At 38.0% G+C, this 19,745-nt stretch overlaps 1 protein-coding gene across 2 annotated transcripts; it reads left to right on the forward strand.

The window, feature by feature from the left end:
• The first annotated feature begins 5,180 nt into the window (after nucleotides 1-5,180).
• LOC120293236 (TMV resistance protein N-like) lies at nucleotides 5,181-12,173 on the forward strand. 2 transcript variants are annotated; one of them, XM_039312243.1, is made up of 4 exons: nucleotides 5,181-6,256; nucleotides 7,185-8,280; nucleotides 8,435-8,710; nucleotides 11,814-12,173. In XM_039312243.1, exons 1-4 carry the CDS (start codon nucleotides 5,751-5,753, stop codon nucleotides 11,970-11,972), a joined length of 2,037 nt encoding a protein of 678 aa, XP_039168177.1. In that variant the 5' UTR covers nucleotides 5,181-5,750; the 3' UTR covers nucleotides 11,973-12,173. The 2 variants fall into 2 exon arrangements, with proteins under 2 accessions (XP_039168177.1, XP_039168176.1); XM_039312242.1 differs by lacking the exon at nucleotides 11,814-12,173 and adding an exon at nucleotides 10,211-10,850.
• The last annotated feature ends 7,572 nt before the right edge of the window (nucleotides 12,174-19,745 follow it).

Below are 19,745 nucleotides of genomic sequence, written 5' to 3' on the forward strand. Positions count from 1 at the left end.
TTATTTAAAAACTTAGATTTTTTTTTCTTTTTGTAAATATGACAAGACTTCGGCACTTGGAGTATCCCGATTATTCCTTTGAGATACTTTTGGTTGTACTGAAAAATGAATTGCGACTATCTTGCCCCTTCTGATGCTCGGTCTAAGAGAGGATGGCTACTTTTGCGTAGCATTTTATACTCTTTTTTGGAACATCTGAGAGAATTTCAGAGTGACTTTGATTTATCTCATAACAAAATATTGACAACATAATGTGCTATAAGGGGCAACTAGATTCTTTCAAGTGTCACCTGCAATAAAAAATTATCATAAATAATAATAATAATAATAATAATAATAATAATAATAATAATAATAATTTAATTAATTAAAAAATTAAAGAAAATGAATTGGCGGACAAAAACAACCTGGCATGTACGCATAAAAGCACAATAACAGAGAAGAAAAAGAGGGCACGCGTCAAAAAGGACAAACCGGCGAAAGCAGCGGGGAAAAAGGGAAAATGGAAAGAAAAAATAAAGAGGAAAGATAAGATAAAAAGAGAAAAGTTCAAAAAAATTTACAAATTATAAAAATGTCCACCTTAGCATGGTCGTATTGCATAAGGTTGCTGATAATGTTCAGAAGTCTTTAAAAGATTTAGAATTAAATTAGTAATTCATCAAAAATTTTAAGATTAAATTGACACGATTAAAATTGGTAAGTTGTCAAAAAAATTATAATTAAATTAATATAATTAAAATATTTAAATTTAAATTTTTTGCTGAGTTATAAATTTAGTTTTTTTAGATAATTTCTTCTTATCGCTGGCCATATTTGATACCTAAATTTTTCATAACTGTCAGTCTGTCACTTACATTAAAAAAATCAAAAAATAACTAAACGAATAAAAATGACAAAAACAGAGAAAAGGGAATTGGCAGGCCAAAACAGCCTGGCATGGGCGCATAAAAGCAGAGCAACAGAGAGGAAATGGCAGAATGCTCAGTGTGTAAAAAGATGCCGAGTGATGCTCGTGCTCGGTGGGGCATGGATATTTGGTTTCCCGTTTTCATGTTTAATTAAGTTAACTTAGTACTTGGTTTTCTATTCAATGCATTTTTTATATAAATGTCTGGAGAAAAATAAATAATTAAAAATTTAAAAAGAAAGAACGAGGGAGACCAAAACAGCCTGCCATGCAACCCATGAAAGCACGAGAATAGAGAAAATGGTTAATACCATGAAAAAAACTCAAAATGATACACTTACAATGAATTTACCTCAAAATTTCAAAGTCAACTTAATTGATCCACCAAAACGAATCCAAACCATGTATCTCAATGATAAGTTGAATTGATTTCCTATACATTGGTTTGTAATTAATTATTATCAACCAAATAAAATAGTTAAACAAATTTTAATCTTCCTTTTGACATTAACTTTTGAACTATTATTACCATAATACATTTCTTAAGACCCATTTGTTACGTGAAAAAATTTCTATCATAAAATATTCTCCATAATTTTTGGTGTTTCGATCGCTTTGGTATATGACTCAATAAAAAATATTCTCAAGGTCAATGGAAAACTCATACTCAAATTTAATATAATGAATTCTTTAAAACATTAGAAAATATTTCTTGATATATGACAAGACTCCTGCACTTGGATTATCTTGATTACTCCTTTGAGGTACTTTTGAATATACTGTGAAAAATGAAATGCAATTTTCTTTCATCTACCACTACTCGGTCTAGGAGAGGGTAGATAATTTTGCATGGCATTTCTTATTCTGTTTGGAATAGCAAGAGAATTAAGAATGACTTTGATTTACCTCCAAACAAAATGCTGACAATATGGCGTGCTATATGCGGGCACCATGATTTATCCAAGGTGTCATTGGATTAAAAAAAAAAATCATAGAACATAATAATAATAATAATAATAATAATAATAATAATAATAATTAATAATAATAATAATAATAATAATTATTATTATTATTATTATTATTATTATTAGTAGTAGTAGTAACATCATCATCATCATCATCAAAGGCTGTTTTGGCCTGCCAATTCCCTTTTCTCTGTTTTTGTCATTTTTATTCGTTTAATTATTTTTTGATTTTTTTAATGTAAGTGACAGACCGATAGTTATGAAAATTTAGGTATCAAGTATGGCCAGTGATAAGAAGAAATTATCCAAAAAAGTCTAAATTTATAACTCAGCAACAAATTCAATTTTAAATATTTTATTTATATTAATTTAATTATACATTTTTGACGACTTCTCAATTTTAATTGTGTCAATTTAATCTTAAAATTTGTGATGAATTATTAGTTTAATCTTAAATCTTTTAAGGACTTCTAAACATTCTCGGCAATCTTATGCAATACAATTATCTGAGGTGGATAATTTTTATAATTTATAAATTTTTGAACATTTCTCTTTTTCTCTTATCTTTCCTTTTTATTTCTTTCTTTCCATTTTCCCTTTTTCCCCGCTGCTTTCGCCGGTTTGTCCTTTTGACGCGTGCCCTCTTTTTCTTCTCTGTTATTGTGCTTTTATGCGTACATGCCAGGCTGTTTTTGCCTGCCAATTCCTTTTCTTTAATTTTTTTAATTAAGTTTACCATGTGTCGATGATGATTGAAAATCAGTAAAAATAAGAAATGCTATCCAAAGATAGCTACCCTCTCTCACACCCCTGGTCCAAACGCGCCCCTGTAGTGATTGAGAAAATCGCACCACCACCAATCAAAATAATGAAACGAGAGACTAGAGGAGCTGCCGATAGTCACGGACTGGACCTCTCCTTCCCGCCCCCAACGCGGAGAAGACCGTCCCAAAGAAGAAAAGAAAAAAAAAGATAAGTCTTCCCATGACGGAAAAAAAAAAAAAGTTGTCCGAAAAGAAGATTAATTTGAAAATAAATAAATTAATTCGTCTGTCCTCCAGAAAAGGGCAAAAAAGGAAATAAACCAAAAACAAAAACGACGCACGAAAATGAAAACGAAACAAACCAAACCCAACCCCATGACCAAAGCAAGACTTGCAGCGGGGTGGGGGACTCTTCTCTCCCTCCTTCCTATCCTCCCTCTCCCCTACCAAAAAAAGTAATAATAATAAATAAATAAATTCCGGGGATCCGTCTTCTTTATCGCTGAATGAATATACCAGAATGGCCCTGGCACGTCCATCGGAATTTGCCAAGCAAGCGCTCACCATATTCGGCAGACGAAAGAAAATTGCAATTCAATCTTGCATTCGGTCAGACATCTCGTGCCCGTTATACCCCCACCATTTCCACTGCTTTTCCCAGTATGTCCTCTCTCACGCGGGCCCACCCTTTTTCTGCTCTCTGTTGTTGTGCTTTTAACCATGCCAGGCTACTTTTGCCAGCCAATGCCCTTTTTCTTATATTTTTTCTTAATTTTTATTTATTTAACTTTTTTATTAAATTTTTTAATGTTTTTTTTAGGTAAGTGACTCTTTTGGAAAATCTACCTCTGTGAGTACTTGATTTGCGTCGTGATCCCTTCTTTTTTTTTTTTTTTTTGCTTGCTTATGGACTCATGTTGTGTGCGATTTCTATTCTAGAAATCAATTTTTACCTAGAAATAAAAAAATTTACACGTTTAATTATATTAAAAATTTGTTTAGTAACAACACAAAATTTCTTTTTCGTGGGTGGCTAACTATAGTGAGCAATTGGAGACGCCCAGCGAGGGATGACAGCCAGTAGGCAGCAGGAAGTGGCAAGCAACGTGTGGGTGATCAGCTAGTAGCGAGGACGAGCGATGAGAAGAGATTTTATTCCTAATTTTTGTTCTAAAAATATAAAAATAAAAATTTACTTTTCATTTCTATTAGAAACTTATTTATAAACTAAAAAAATTGTTCCAAAAGTAGAAAATGAAATTGTCTTATCGTACTGATTTCTATTCCAAAGTTATTCTCTCGAAAAACAAAAAAAAAATAGATTGACTATCATACTTGCTTTTGATAGATCTATGTTGATTTTATGCATTTCAATGTTGATAATGGGCATTGCTTCGTTCTTTCCATGGAGAAATCTTCCACATGTCAACGTTTTTATGTGTAAGTTTCAATTGCTTAAGTTTAAAGAAAATGAAGATGCGAGCACTACCAAAAAAAGAGACAAAAGAAAGTCTCTCCAAACAAATCTAAGAAACAAATTAGCTAATAAAAGGGGAGAATTTCCTCTTCAAGTAAAAGAAATCTAATCAAAAATCTATTTCAAAAATATCACTTAAGTTTGAAAAATATACTGGACTTAAGGAAGTAAAATAAAATTGTAATCTCTTTTTGGCTGTGCCTGTCAAAAAAACAAAGCATAGCTGGGGACCAAAAATGAAATCATGGAGAAAACAAGGACCAATAATGTAATTTCCTCAATATTTTATTTCCATTCAGAAAAGATAATTCCAATACGTGAGTAATACGTTATATATTAAATGAATATTTTTATATATACATGATTAATTACTATATTAAATTAATATATTCAAATTCATAAATAAATAAATAAATAAATAATAAAAAAAAGAGCCTATAATAAATCTATACTAATAACATTAATAAATTTATTCATAAAAAATTGGATTGACATTTTTTGATTTTAACAAAAGCTATAAATGAAATAAATAACTAACGAGAGATTAGAGTCAAGATAAATTTATATCTTTCTACGATGATCAAAATTTATCATTATTTTAACCATCCACTGGTGGCGCCGCCGGGCGGCGAGCTTCTCCCCTAACGCAAGGGGAGGAGTTCGATTCCGGCGTCGCAAGGCGATTTACCTGGCAAGACGTGTGTGGCGACTAAGCGTGTGTTCCCCAGAGTTTATCCCCCGTTACCCCAGCTTTTTGGGCCGTCCAGGTGCAAGACGGTGCGGTTCTGGGTACCACAAAAAAATATATTATCATTATTTAACATTTAATACTTTTATTTTTCGAAATGACTTTTTAACCCGTCAATTTATTTATTTTTTAGTCTTACCATGTATTAATAAAGTTATTTAACATTCAATAATTTTTTTTTTTTTGGCTTAATGGGTCTCACTCATTCATTTCACCCACCGTTTTCTTCACCCACCCACCGCCTACGCCTGTCACTTCCCAGTATTGAAGTCACGCTGCACGAGGCTTTCGTTTCTTTCCCGGAAGCCGTTGTCTCTCACCTTGCTGTCCTTCCTAAAATTGAAAACGCAATCAAGAAAGTAATAGCCCAAAGGGCAAAAACCCTAATAATCGCTTTCTCCTCTCCCTTGCTCGGTCTCTACCTCTCTCGCCGCTGCCTCGCCTCCGTTTCCCCTTTGCCGTCGTAGCCTCGCGTCCAGCCCTCCATTGCGGCATTGCGGTTCTCCATCTCGGCGTTGCAGTCGGCGGTCGCAGCCGACCAAGACGATCGAGAAGGCTTCTCGGCGTTGCAGTTGGTGGTCGCAGCCTTCTCGGCGTTGCAGTCATCGGTCGCAGCCCTTACATGTTGGGCGTTCGCCAAAGTCAAGTCTACAAGAGGCAGAGACCACCGGGGGCCAAAAAGCTACGCGTAAAGGTCACGCCATTTTAGAGTTGACGAAGACTCGAATTGGTTTGCTTTTCTTATGTGAAAAACAGTGGGGAAAGTTCTAGGAAGCGAGGTCCGAAGTGTAATATAAACGAACTTTAGTGGTGGTAAAGTGAACGAGCCTTTCTTGTTCAGGTGCTACGAGAGAGGAAACCTCGGAAGAAAATACTTTTGAGAATGGACATGAGAAACAGCTCGGAGGCTGGAACGAACGGTGGTGAGCCGTCGGCGATTGACTACGACGTCTTCTTGAGTTTCAGGGGGCCGGACACTCGCCAAGGCTTCACAGATTGTCTTTATCACCAAATGCAAGAAGCAAACATCCGTGTTTTCCTCGACGAGGAAGAGCTCCACGTCGGTAAAGAAATAGCTGATGAACTACCGGTGGCCATTGAAAAGTCGAAGATCTACATACCCATCTTTTCTAAAGGTTATGCTTCGAGCGCGTGGTGCCTTCGCGAGCTTGCACACATGGTGAATTGCAAGAAATCCAAACCATCTGAGAAGGAGATTATGCCAATTTTCTACGACGTTAAGCCTCGCGATGTTAAGCTTAAGTCTCAACGGTACGTTAGCGCTTTGGAGGAGCATGAAGAGAAGTTCGGTCGCGAGACGAGGCAAAAGTGGGAGGATGCCCTCAAAAGTGTAGCCCAAATCAAAGGATGGGAGTTGAAAAAGCAAGGGTAAGCATCAAGCACTCCATTAACTTTTGCTTTGGACTTTCATTAATTATATGCCCAAACTTGGATGAATTCTCGTTTAAGTTGTTTGAAATTGAATGAATACCATGTTTGTTTTCAAATTTATTTTCGATGACCGAATCAATTATGTCATTCACCGAAGCCGAATAAAGCAAAAACCGGGTAAGCAATCAGTTAGTTCTTTTCTTTTTTTTTTTTTGGGGGGGTAAGTTTAGAGGTGGGAGATGTGTTAATAAATTCAAGGATGTATTTTTGTGTTTTTGTTTTTTTTTTAATTCTTCCCTTACTTTACCAATCCAATATTTATTTTTATTTTTGGTCGAAACTTTAGCTCTCCAATTTGGTGGGTTAGCTTTTTCATGTACTTTGCTTCTAACTATCTTAAGTGTGAAAACTTTCAATACACTTCTTCTTAGCTCTTATCCTAGCTACCAAGACTGCCTTAAAAGGGATTAGGAATCAATTAGCAATGCCTTGCTTCCTTTAACATGGGAAAATGCCTACATCTAATAGTCTATTCTTTGAATGATGGACAAGAGGGCATTCTTTCATTGATAGATCTAATTTTATACATTTTTGTGTTTGTAAATTGTGGATCACATCCTTAAAAGTTACCTTCTCTCTCCTTACCGATAGATTTTTACATGGAACTAGAGCAAGTGTCCTATCCATCTATGTCAAAGTGTTACCATTTCAGAAGCAAATAAAAAAAAAGGTCATAATTTTCTGTATGTGATTATTCATTTAAATCACTGGGAAATCATGTTCTAAACGCACATAAAAATGTCTTCCCGTCGGTTGCACTAGCCAATTAAATAAGTGGCACTAGCCATGTTGGTTGCAACCACATGTTGAGTGTCCTGAGGTTATCTTTTACGATATCAACTTAGTTAACTCACTCATGTGGCAGGCACTGGAAATTCATTCAATCGGTGCTACAAGAGATTGTGATGAAGCTGAAGACAAAAGATAAATACATTACCGAGCATTTAGTTGGAATAGACGATCCACTGGAAGCCGTTCTGAAGTTGTTGGACATGGACTCTGGGGGCTTGCGCTTTGTGCTAATCCATGGAATGGGCGGAATCGGTAAAACAACTCTTGCTAAGATGGTGTTCAACAAACTAAATTCCGTTTTCAATCAATGCTGCTTCCTAGGAAATGTCAGGGAATTGTCGACCAGCTTTCGCATCATAAATTTGCAAAAGCAATTATTGTCTAGCACATTGGGTTTGGGCTTTCAAGATCAAATCAACGATGTCGACGATGGGATCAAAGTGATTTTGCAACGACTTTCTAACAAGAAAGTCTTGCTCGTTCTTGACGATGTGGATGATGAGGAGCAACTCCAGAAACTAGCCATCAACCACATTATGTTCGGCTTAGGAAGCAGAGTTATTATGACAAGTAGGAACAAAAGCATCATAAAATCCAACAAAACTTTGGAGTATGAAGTGAAGCCCTTGGATGATGTTCGATCACTAGAGCTTTTCAGTCGACATGCTTTTAGAACGAATCCTCCTCCAGATGGTTATGTCAATCTTTCGAGACAAATAATTTCTATGACTGGAGGACTTCCTTTGGCTCTTGAAGTCATAGGCTCATTGGTTTATCATAAAAACAAAGCCTCATGGTACGATGTGCTAGACAATTTGAGAGAAACACCTCCCAAGAAGGTCCAGGACAAGTTGAAGATCAGCTACAATGCCTTGAATCATGAGCAACAACAGGTTTTTCTTGACATCGCATGTCTCTTTGTGGATGAGAACAAGACGAATGCACTCTACATGTGGAAGGATTGTGGGTTTAGGCCAGATTATTCAATTCAAGTCCTTGTTTGTATGTCCTTAATAAAGATAATCGATCACAACAAATTCTGGATGCACGACCAACCGAGAGATCTCGGAAGGAAAATTGTTCGTGGAGATACGAGACTAACCGATCCAAGAAAGCAAAGCAGGTTATGGGTTCCCGAGACGGCCAATAATATCATAGGAACAAAAGAGGTAAAAACATATGTCTAACCATCGAATTCTATGTTTTTCTCAATAGTTCATTTATTAATTAGGTTATTAATTAGAACCCTTTCTTAAGAAGGGGGGGTTGGAGAATGAAGACATTTTTCATTTACACTAATGCTACTTTACCATTGAATGGCAGAGAAAGAAGGCCATTGAAGCAATTTGCTTATGTGAACCAACACGAGTTTATACGAGCAAAGAGTTTTCAAGGCTTCCAAACATAAGGTTCCTCATGTTAAAGGAGGGGAATTTCAATGGAGACTTTAACAATCGGTTTTCAAAGTTAAGATACATGACCTGCAAAGTGGACTCTCAAGAGTTCTTGGCCATCAATTTCCATCCAAGCAATCTTGTAGTTCTTGAACTAAGCTTTAGTTCAATCACAGGGGAATGGGCTGGATGGAGTCAATTCAAGGTACCATCGTCACTATATTTGTTTATCTCCATTGAATTGTCTCACGGAATTTTTATGTTTTTAACTAAAATTGACTAACCCATAACTATATAGGCAATAACATGCTGTAAATAAAACCGCTCATGAATGGATTTAATCAAGGCCATTCCACAAGTAAAACTAAACTGATCTCGTAATCAAGGCCATTAAATTAAATTGCATTGAATTGATAAATAGGTGGATATATGTGGATTAGGTTGCCTAGGTGTTAGTGCTAAACGGATCTATGTGAGTTAAATGAGGAAAATGAATCAACCCAATTACATCTAGGTTCTAGCACAACCATTTATTAACTCTAAATTCATAAGGAATTTTCCCTTTACTCGGTTGCTATTGTAACAAAGTTGCTAAAAGCTTAAAGTTTTGGATATCTCATATTGTAGCAACATGACTAGGACTCCAAACTTCTCCGATTATTTGAGTTTAGAGAGATTGGACCTTAGGGGTTGTGAAAAGTTAACTGAAGTTGATGGTTCCCTCAAAAAGCTTAAGTGCTTGATTTACTTCAATGCGAATCGGTGCAAAAATCTTAGGGAGTTGCCCAAAGGGATCGGAGGGTTACAAAAGCTCGAGTACTTGTCTTTAGGTAGTTGCGAAAAGTTGAGGAAGCTACCCAAATCATTTGCGAGAGTGACATCACTTGTAAAGTTAGATCTCTCGTATACGGCCATCACAAGATTACCTGACTCCATTGGTAACCAAAACCGCTTGTCAGTTCTTAATTTGCAATGTACAAAAATCGATGAACTTCCCAATTCTATTGGGAATTTACGAGAACTTAAGTCTCTCTTTCTATCGCATACTAATATAAGGGAACTTCCGTTCTCGATTGGTAATTTGGAATCTCTACTTGAGTTGGATATTTCACACACAAAATGTTTGCAGTTACCCAAATCTATTGAAGACCTAAGTAGATTAAAAATCATCAAGTTTTCGGGTTCTTCGATAAAAAAGCTACAACGGAGCATTTTCATGCTAAAAGATTTGGAAGAGCTACATGCCAATGGTTGCTTTAATCTAAAGTGCGAAATTCATGAGGACATTTGGCAATTATCGCTTTTAAGAGTGTTGGACTTGCAATTCAGCCCCATTAAGAATGTTCCACAGACAATCAAACTACTTCCTCACCTACAGAAATTGAGTTTAGGGCGTTGTAGCAAACTCGAAGTATTACCAGAGCTTCCCACAAGTTTGATAAGACTAAGCTTAGGATCACGTTCATTGTGGCAGCTCCCGAATCTCTCAAACCTAACTAAATTGGAGAATTTGAGCTTTGATGATTATGATGAGAACTATGGTCCTTTCTTCTTCCAAGATGGTCAATGCCAACCGTCCCTTGGGGTCCTTCCACCATCTGTCTCAACATTGTCATTGCAATATCAGAAATTGACAACTAGTTTGTCATTTCGTTGCAACTTCAAAAAATTGACACGTTTGTACATTTTTCAATGTTGTTGGAAGGAAGTTCAACTCGATGGGGTTGAACAGTTGGTTGAATTGGACGTGAGTAACTCGCACCTCCTTGAGGGATTTGCTAGTCTTTCAAGTTTGAAGAGGTTGAAGCTGTTGAGGTTGTACACGTGTCAAAATCTTACTGCCATCCAAGGTCTTGGTTCATTGGACTCGTTGGAGCAATTGGAAATATCGGGTTGTCCTAACATTGGAAGTCTGGATGATCTATCGGATTTGAAAAAGCTGAAGTCCTTGAATATTAGCTGTTGTGAAGAGCTTCAAGCAGTTAAGGGCCTGGATGAACTAGAGACTCTCAGAAGATTGACTTTTTGGTATTGCAGATCATTGAAAAGTTTCCATAACGTATTCAACTCGAAAGTACCAGACGACTGCTTTCTAAGTATTCACGATTGCCCAAATTTAGAAGCAGGATCAGTTTATGGCACAGTCAGCACGTACAAGGAACGGAAAGTTGGGGGCAAAAGAAGAAAAAGAAAGAGAGGAGTGTGAGACTGGGATTTTTTAGTGCCTTGGTTAGTTTCTCACTATTGAATAACAAAGATTTCAAGAATTTAGTGACATTTTCTTTTTCTGTAATTGCGTCGTCACGTTTTTGTCGTTATTATGAATTTTTTTGTAGTGTTTCCGACAATGTTGTCAAAACGTAGGAAGTTCATTATGGCAGGATGTGGTTGATGAGATTAACTGCTCGGTTAGATTATTACCAAAAACAAGCAATACAAGAAATTTTTTCTTACCAGTTGAAGGGGAATTTTGTCGTTGGTTGGTGAACAACTTCGACCCAAACTAGTGCGACATAAAAACGAGCGAAGAATGTCATAGAATCGTATTCTGTGACCATAATCACAACATCATAAATAATCGTTTAGAAGAACTTGTACTACAGTCCTACAATTACGAGCTCTTGTTATAGAAGAACCTGTACTACAATCCTACGACTGCGAGCTCTTGCTATAGATAATTTTAAGAGAGCTTCTATGCTGTTAGCCATCCGCAATCTGTTTATATTCCTTAACCAGTTTGTTTTGCCCAATTGATATCTCCACTCTACTTGTTGATTAAATCAAGAGAAACAAATTGGGCAGATCTGGTTTAAAGGCTCTGAATGAATCCATAAGTAATGCTAAATTCAAACTTCACACAGCATTATGCACAATTCAACACATTTTCCCCATTGTACATTGGACAATCTATACCGTCCCTAGTCTATTCAGGGATCGGTTTTCAAATTTCGAAGCACATCTGAAACTATAATCAGTTACAAGATGACTCCGGAGCATTGAAAATGTAGGGGCCATCAACAACTCCACGTAACAGAAAGATAACATCACAAGGTCAATGTGCCGGAGAAACAGTAAAAAGTTGGAGAAAACAATGAGCACTCGAGGATGTCATGATTTTCCACTGTAACAATTAACTGAATTGATTACTTTTCGTGTTTCTTTAGAAGGTTCAGTGTACTAATGAAACAAACCAAGTGGAATTGCGGAAGTTATACATCTCGTGAGGCGGATTGTGCATCATTAAAATGCTTGAATGACCTCCACTTTGATGCAATTTTTTTTACCAAATTATCAACATCAATTCACAGGATTTACACACGAAGCTGAGCAAAATCTGCCCTACCTCCATTGTCAATTATCATCAATCAAATTGGTCGGCTCACTCAAAACGTACTTCACAGCTGCAACAATCAACATCGCATGGATTAGATGCTGGACAAGACAATATAGATGGAAAATATTTCTAGGTGGTGGTGGGGGAGAAGCTGGCGGGGGACTGGGAGAATAGATGAATATAGCACCTCTTTCATCATAGCATATTGTCAAGTCAGCTCTCTGAACAATCACGCCAATCCACAATTGCTTGGGCAAGCGTTAGATGTGCTTCTTCTGCTGCTTATGTAGCACTGACACATGACACGATATGAGTGTCCGACACGACACGACACATCGATACGTCATTTCTAAAAAATGGAGAATTCAGATACGTTGCGATACGTTGTATATTAAATGAATATTTTTATTTTTAATTAATTTGATTCAAATTCATAAATAATTCATTACTTAAAAAAGCCTATAATAAATTTATATTAATAATATTAACAAATCAATTCATTTGAAATTCGAAAGATATATTCATAATTAATGCGACATTTTTTAATTTTAACAAAAGTTATTGATGAAACTAAAAATTAATAAGAAATTAGAATTAATTTATTTAAATAAATCCATGATTTTCTACAATAACCAAAATTTATCATTATTTAAAATTTAATATTTTTATATTTCGAAATTATTTTTTAATTTGATTTATTTAATTTTCCAGTTAAAAAAACAATCCTCAAAATCCACCCCTTCTTTCGTTCGTCCTTTTCCCTCCACCCCCGCGTTTATTTTACTTTTTTCCTCCCCCCACTTGACAGTGACAGGTGAGCTGTCACTTCCCCCCCAACCCCCACTCTCTCACGCCATCAGACCTCCCTTCGAGCTGCCGAGCCCTCCTTTTCCTATCCTCCTTGCCGCGCCGCACGACTCCCTTCCCTCCTCTCCTCTTCCTCTCGTTGCCAATTCATCGCAACAATGGCGGCCCTCACCTCTCTCTGGCCATCTCTCGCCATCGCAGTGGTCCGTTCGTGGCTTCGCCTCACCGGCGGGAGTTTGCCTTCTCTTCTTTCTCTCTGTTCGGCTCTTTCTCTAGCCGTCTCTCGCCGCCGCGGTGGTCCGTTCGTGGCTTCGTCTCGCCGGCACTCGCGGCCTTTGCTCCCTCGCCCTCCCTCACCTCCACCCTCCATCAATCTTCCGGACACACGCGTGTCGATAAAAGTTAACCGCGTGTCCGACACGACACGGAATCACGGACAATAGTCTGCTGCTGCATGCAAAGCATCCCATATCTCTGAAAGCAGAAATAAAATTGCTTAACCAGTCTACAACAGTGATATGAAATGAGAGGTAGTGAGACAGAGAGAGATTTAATTACTATAGAGATTGAGGGGAAGTCAGGCAATACACAACAGAAAACATAACTACGTCATCAAGATATTGACGTGCCAATTCACGTTAGCTCCTTCACCATCCTCAGTCTCTCTAAAAGTTTCACCACTGAAAATGCACAGAAGATGAGGCCTGAACTTGTGCTCCAAATTATGTGCTTAAGACTAGTTGATACCATCTGCACCTACAAACCAAACCACGCCGCCCCACCCCACCCCCCACACAAAAAAAAAAAGAGGGTCCCACACACCCACACCACCACATACGAGAATTCCAGAAATCCCTCTTTGAATTGGTTAAGAGAGAGAAATGAAGTGCAAAACCTACTAAATGTTCAAATCACTTAGGGTAATCAAAGATGATAGCGTGTAGGAGAAAGACTGCAGCTTGACAAAGGCAAGAGTTAGAGGATAGACTACTCAAGCCGGAAGTGTAAAAGTATAATCCCACTGTAAGTTTAAAAATGACTGAATAAGTAGGCCGATAAACATTATAATTCATCATAGTTCTAGCCGTTACAAGTTTCAATATGAAAACTGAACAGGTAAGCACATTCTTCGTAAAGGGATCCCTAATTCTAAATAATTCATGCAATCCACTTTTTAGTGATAAGTATTGTACCACTCATAAGGTACAAAAAGGCAACTGCGACATTTAAATGGATGTGCTTCATCCAATTGCTGTTCTTCTTTCAAGTCATTTTAACACTTGATGAACGAGCAGTAAAATGTGGGAAACTTTACATTCCAGAACTATCTTTCAATATATATAAATAGAAGAGAATTTGCAGCTAGCAAGTTTCCCATACAGCAACAATGTCACTAAGGTAACTTATTGCATTGCTGAGTTAAAGAAAACAACATCACCAATACCAACATCTAGGGTTAAAGTATAGTAACCACTTTCTAAGGAATAGATGCGTGTATATAGGCCATGGTTACTCAAATCTCATCCCTCCCTCTATAGCTATAAATACAACTGCAATCTTAGGCAAATACCAACTCTTAACTAAAAAAGTCCAGAAGAGATAATTTATTGATATATACAGATCAAAACTAAAGGGACATTTAGGCAGTACTTAATCAAGAGAAAACCAGTTCCCATGTTTTTAACATTTGAAAATAGATCTAGTCACAGGAAGACCACAAATATCCGATGAGTTCCCCCAAAATAAGAAGGTAAGCCATGTCCGGCTTTCTTATGGAAAACATGTTTCTCATGCAATGTGCATTATCTACAGTTTTGTACTTAACAGCAGCATGATAAATATGCTACACAGCACGTTTACACAAGAAACTTAATAATTCAAAAGGAAATTGCTCAAACGTGTTCCAACAAAAATAGCACTTACGACTCACATAGTTATGATCTACCCATTGTGCAAGGCGTAGTTTTCCCCTCTCCCCCACAGCACTGGGGGCTGGGTGAAGATAAAGGGTGGTGACCATGCATTACGTTAACACCATCTTAGCTCGCTAAGGCACAAGAAAAGAAACTCGATCGTTGCCGATATAGGCGTTCTAGGTCACACAGCCAACGCTCCAGCAGCAGACCGAATTCAAAGACGCCAGCACTCGAAGAACAAAAAGATCGATGGAACCCCACAGGAACGGCGACACGGAAAGTCCAGAGCCGCGGAGAGCGATCGGGGGGCGCCATGACGACGAGGCTGAGGATCAGAGAAGACGACCAATGAACGAATAATCTTCAAGCACTTCAAACTCCCTGGCCGAGAAACAGGGGCGAACAGAGGAATTACCATGTGGGCTGAACCGCCGATGGCGGAACAGCTACGGCGGCGGTTGCTGGCGGATACAGGATCACTGAAGGGAACGAAGATGAAGAAATCCACTTGGACCTGATCGATTCGTGGGGCTTAATGAACTGGGTCGAAGTAATGGGCTGTAGTGAATTGGGCTTGGTTAAGCTATGTGGGCCGGACTAGGTCCTTTAGAAAATGACCGTATTGGACTGGGGTTCTCTTCCTTTTTATTATTTAACTTTATTATTTTTTTAACAAAAAAATTCACGTCGTTTTTACCTGCAAAAAAAATTCAGATGTGGACAATACAAAAATTAGTTTTTTGATCATGCATTGTGCACAATTCAATGCATTTTGCCCAACAAGAGCCGTTACGGAAAATTACAGACTCTCTCAACAATGGTTGAGTTTCCTCCCTATCCCTAAGTGATAGCTGTTTCTCAATCCCTAAAAACCCAAATAAAAAACCCTAGATCTGCCAATCATGGCAGTATTCGGGCATACACCACCAGATTAAAGGCTCTTGTACTAATCTATTCCATCCGAAGGGCACCCATGGAGAGAAGCGTCGCTAGATCTTGTTGTGCATCCTCCAAACCTCCTCTTGAAGGGCAACCCATGAATGCTTGAAGCTTGCGAAGGTCTTTTGAAACATCCAGACTCCTGTCTATCATCTTAAGGTACGATCAGTGCTGCATCAGTGATTGTATAGCTGAAATAGTCACCTATGACTGGATCTTTGAGGCCCTCGGTCTTGCGGTTCTCTTGGCAACTATGTGCTTCTTCCGGTAGGCATACTAGTTCCCCTAAGTGAATCCTCTTGTTTAGTCACAATACACCTGTTTCAAAATCGCCTCTAGAGCTCCCTTCACTCCATAGCCAAATTACCAAAGTGATCTGCTGCAAGCCCAGAACAGGTGATAGGAAATGGCAAATAGAGAGGACAACCATCTTCATTTAGCAACGCTGTGTAGGAGAATAGGAGATCTGTGGTCCGAAGAAGACATCATGGACCTAGGGGATGACATCCCAGACGAAGAAAAACAACAAAGTGAATTAACCATGTATGGCAAGCTATATTCGAAACCAAATGTAAATTTTCAGGCCTTCAGTAATACTATGAAGAGAGCATGGAAAGCTAATTCAGTAAAATGTGAACAGATTGAACCGGGTTTTTTCTCATTTATTTTCCAATCAAGTGAAGAAAAAAGAAGGGTGTTAGAATTGGAACCTTGGTCTTTTGCGAGTAATCTATTAGTTCTTAAAGAAGGTGACCCAAACATACCTAAGCATTGTTATGAATTCACGCATAATGCGTTCTAGGTTCACTTTATAGGTCTTCCTCGGGCCAGAGTTAATGAAGGTGCCATACACCTTTTAGCTTCTAAATTGGGGAAAGTAGAGGAGATAAAGATCAAGGCGAGAGGCACAAACTTCAGGAAAAGTGGAAAGGCCAAAGTGCTGCTAAACCTGTCTAGCCCGCTCAAAATAGGTACTGTGATAACCCGTGGGGACAAGAAATGATGGATCGATTATAAGTATGAAAGGCTTCCACATTTTTGTTACTCTTGCGGTCGAATTGGGCACTATGCTAATTATTGCACTGAAATACCTAATGAAGAAATTGGACTAGCTCAGGATCAACTAGGCCGTTATGGTTCGTGGCTAAAGGCGGAAGTTAGAGAAACTCGCACCCCACGGAAGGCCTTTTATGGTAAACCGATCCTTCGGCCCGTAAGAAGAAGTTGTCATGGAGACTCAAACAGAGGTGATAGAAACAACAATGGAAACAACGATGGAAGAACAACTTGCTCTGGCCCTTGTCCCTGTCCAACCTGAAAAAACAGAATAAATGAGTATAATTAGAAGGCACAACTCAGAAAAACAACAAACACTACTTCTCTCTCAAGCTGGGATTGAGATGTCCTCACAGAATTCTAAGAAAGGAAATGCGATATACAAAGCTCCTGCAGCCAAAAAAATAAAAGCGAGTCAGTCCCTATGAGAAGAAACTCTCACGGGAGCTTGTGGTGGATGAAAACCAACTTTTGGATGCCCCTATTCAGTCCTGGGAAGGGGCGAACACATGGGCCATGGTGACTGGCCCTAATAAGCCACCGGAGCAAAGATGAAGCTACTTAGCTGGAACTGTCAAGGGCTGGGTAACCCCTTGACAGTTCAGCATTTTAAAGCCTTAGTGGCTCAAGAAAGGCCCAACTTGGTGTTCCTCATAGAAACAAAAAATCAGAATAATGTTGTTGAGAGAGTAAGGAAAATGACTCATTTCAAAGAATCTTTCATTATGGAACTAGTTGGCATGGCTAGAGGTTTATCATTAATGTGGGATGAGGAGGTTCAAGTGGAAGTGGAGGGAAGTTCTAGGGAGCTCATAAATATAAAATGTAAGGATATTAATAGCGGCGGCCTTATGCGCATTTACTTTTTACGTGCACCAACAAACTTTTAAGAGAGACTGAGACTATGTCGTTTAGTAAAAGACAACAACTACTCCAATTCTCTCCTATGGTTATGTGTTGGGGATTTCAATGAAATACTTTACCATTGGGAAAAAGTTGGATGTAGGGAGATGGACCGATACAGAATTATAGCTTTCTTGGATGATTGTTCTTTGATGGATATTGAAAGCAAGGGCTGTGCTTTCACCTGATCCAACAATAGAGAAGGAAGTGCATTATTTAAAAAGAGATTAGATAGGGCACTTTGCAATTTGGAGTGGAGAGTGCTATACCCAAAAACACAGGCTTTTGCTCTACCAACAATAGGCTCGGATCACAGCTCGATTATTCTATCCTTACAAAAAAAAAGAAAATAAAGGAAAAGTCAAAAAATGTTCAGGTTTCCACCCTTTTGGCTAGAAGACCCTGAGTGCGAGGAGGTGATTAAGAGGGTTTGGCATGCAAATGGCTCTAATGCAATCAGTTTTACTCACAAAATAAAGCTGGTTGCATCAAAATTATACAAATTGAGCAGTAGAAAGTTCCAAAATGCCCAAAAACAGATCAACCCCCCTCAAGTTTTGGCTTATGGAGTTAACAAATAAAATAGATAGGGAGCAAAACGGAGAGGAAACCAGCAACATTGTTTGGTAAATTGAAGAGTTATGGAGGCAAGAAGAGATGTACTGGTGCATGAAGTCCATAATAGAATGGTTAAAATGGAGAGATCAAAATACCAAATATTTTCATGCAACAACAGTTCAAAAAAGACAGTGAAATAAAATATCTATGCTTCGGCTAGATGATGAAACCTGGTGTAGGGGCCCCGAGACTCTTACTCATCATATCTACAGCTTTTATCAATCTTTATTCACTTCAGTTGGTGACCGGAACTATCAACCGTGTTAGAGCAATGCCAAGTGGTGGTTAATGAGGAGATGACTGCTGATCTGATCAAACCAGTAACAAAAGAAGAAGTTAAAGATACAGTTTTTCAGCTAGGGGCCACTAAGGCACCGGGACCGGATGGGCTAAACGGTTTATTCTATCAAAATCATTGGCCAATCATCAACGGCGTTATTTTCAGCATAGTGCAATCATTTTTCAGTCAAGGTACGTTTGAACCAGAGTTAAACAGAACGCACATTACTCTTATCCCTAAAGTAACTAACCCAGAGAACATCACCCAATTCAGACCTATAAGTCTTTGCAATTTCAATTATAAAATTATAGCAAAAGTGCTGGCTAATAGGTTGAAACCATGACTGTCAATGACAGTTTCTGAAGAGCAAACAACCTTTATAGGTGGCAGGCAAATTCAAGACAACATATTTATTGTCCAAGGGGTGATCCATCAACTAAGGGTGAAAATGATGAAACGTAAATTTCAAGCCATTCTAAGACTAGACATGCAAAAAGCGTATGATAGAGTTGAATGAGATTTTCTTTGTGATTATATGCTGAAGCTGGGTTTTCATGAGAAATGGTTCAAGTGGATAAAGCAATGTATCTTATCGGTATCTTTCAATATATTAATTAATGGTGAGCCTTCAGCTGCTTTTAAACTTACTAGAGGATTTAGGCAAGGGGACCCCCTTTCCCCCTTCCTGTTCATCATCATGGCCAACATTCTCTCGACCCTCATGAGCAAAGCTATTCAAGATGGAAGTATAAAGGGTATTCACCTTAATTCTACTTACCCAACCCTTTCACATTTCCTCTTTGCAGATAATGTCATTTTCTTCTTAGATGGCACAATCCGAGAAGCTCAAAATGTCTCAAATGTGCTGAATCAATATTGCTATGTGTCAGGTCAAGCTATAAACCTCAATAAATTAGGCCTTTTCGTAGGGAGAGGTTGTCCTCACAACCTTAAACATAATCTAGTAGCAGAATTGAGAGTTTCTATCTTAGAAAATTTAGGAAAGTATTTTGGAATTCCAACAGACTGGGGGAAAACAAAGAAGTAAATATTTGCTTGGATCCTTGCAAAAGTCGAAAGGAAATTGGAAGGGTGGAAGGAGAGGTTGATCTCGAAGGCGGGTAAAGAAATTCTTATCAAGACAGTCATTCAAGCCATTCCCCAATATGCGATGTCCATTTTTAAAATTCCAACTTCTATATGCCAAACTATTGAGAAGAGAGTAGCTTCATTTTGGTGGAAATAGAATGCATATAGAAGAGGAGTTTATTGGAAGAAATGGGAAGATTTGGAAATCGGGAAGGATTATGGTGGTTTAGGGTTTAAAGATTTGGTGGATTTTAATAAAGCTATACTGGGAAAACAGGCTTGGAGAATTGTCAAACAA

Source organism: Eucalyptus grandis, chromosome 5 (assembly GCF_016545825.1).
Source record: "Eucalyptus grandis isolate ANBG69807.140 chromosome 5, ASM1654582v1, whole genome shotgun sequence".
Taxonomy (NCBI): domain Eukaryota; kingdom Viridiplantae; phylum Streptophyta; class Magnoliopsida; order Myrtales; family Myrtaceae; genus Eucalyptus; species Eucalyptus grandis.

Bases quoted from the DNA above. Each gene is read 5' to 3' on its own strand.
- LOC120293236 (XM_039312242.1), top strand. From the start codon at position 5,751: ATGGACATGAGAAACAGCTCGGAGGCTGGAACGAACGGTGGTGAGCCG. The intron at 8,281-8,434 runs GTAAAAACATAT...ATTGAATGGCAG, and splicing joins ATATCATAGGAACAAAAGAG to AGAAAGAAGGCCATTGAAGC. The intron at 8,711-10,210 runs GTACCATCGTCA...TGTTGTTGGAAG, and splicing joins CTGGATGGAGTCAATTCAAG to GAAGTTCAACTCGATGGGGT.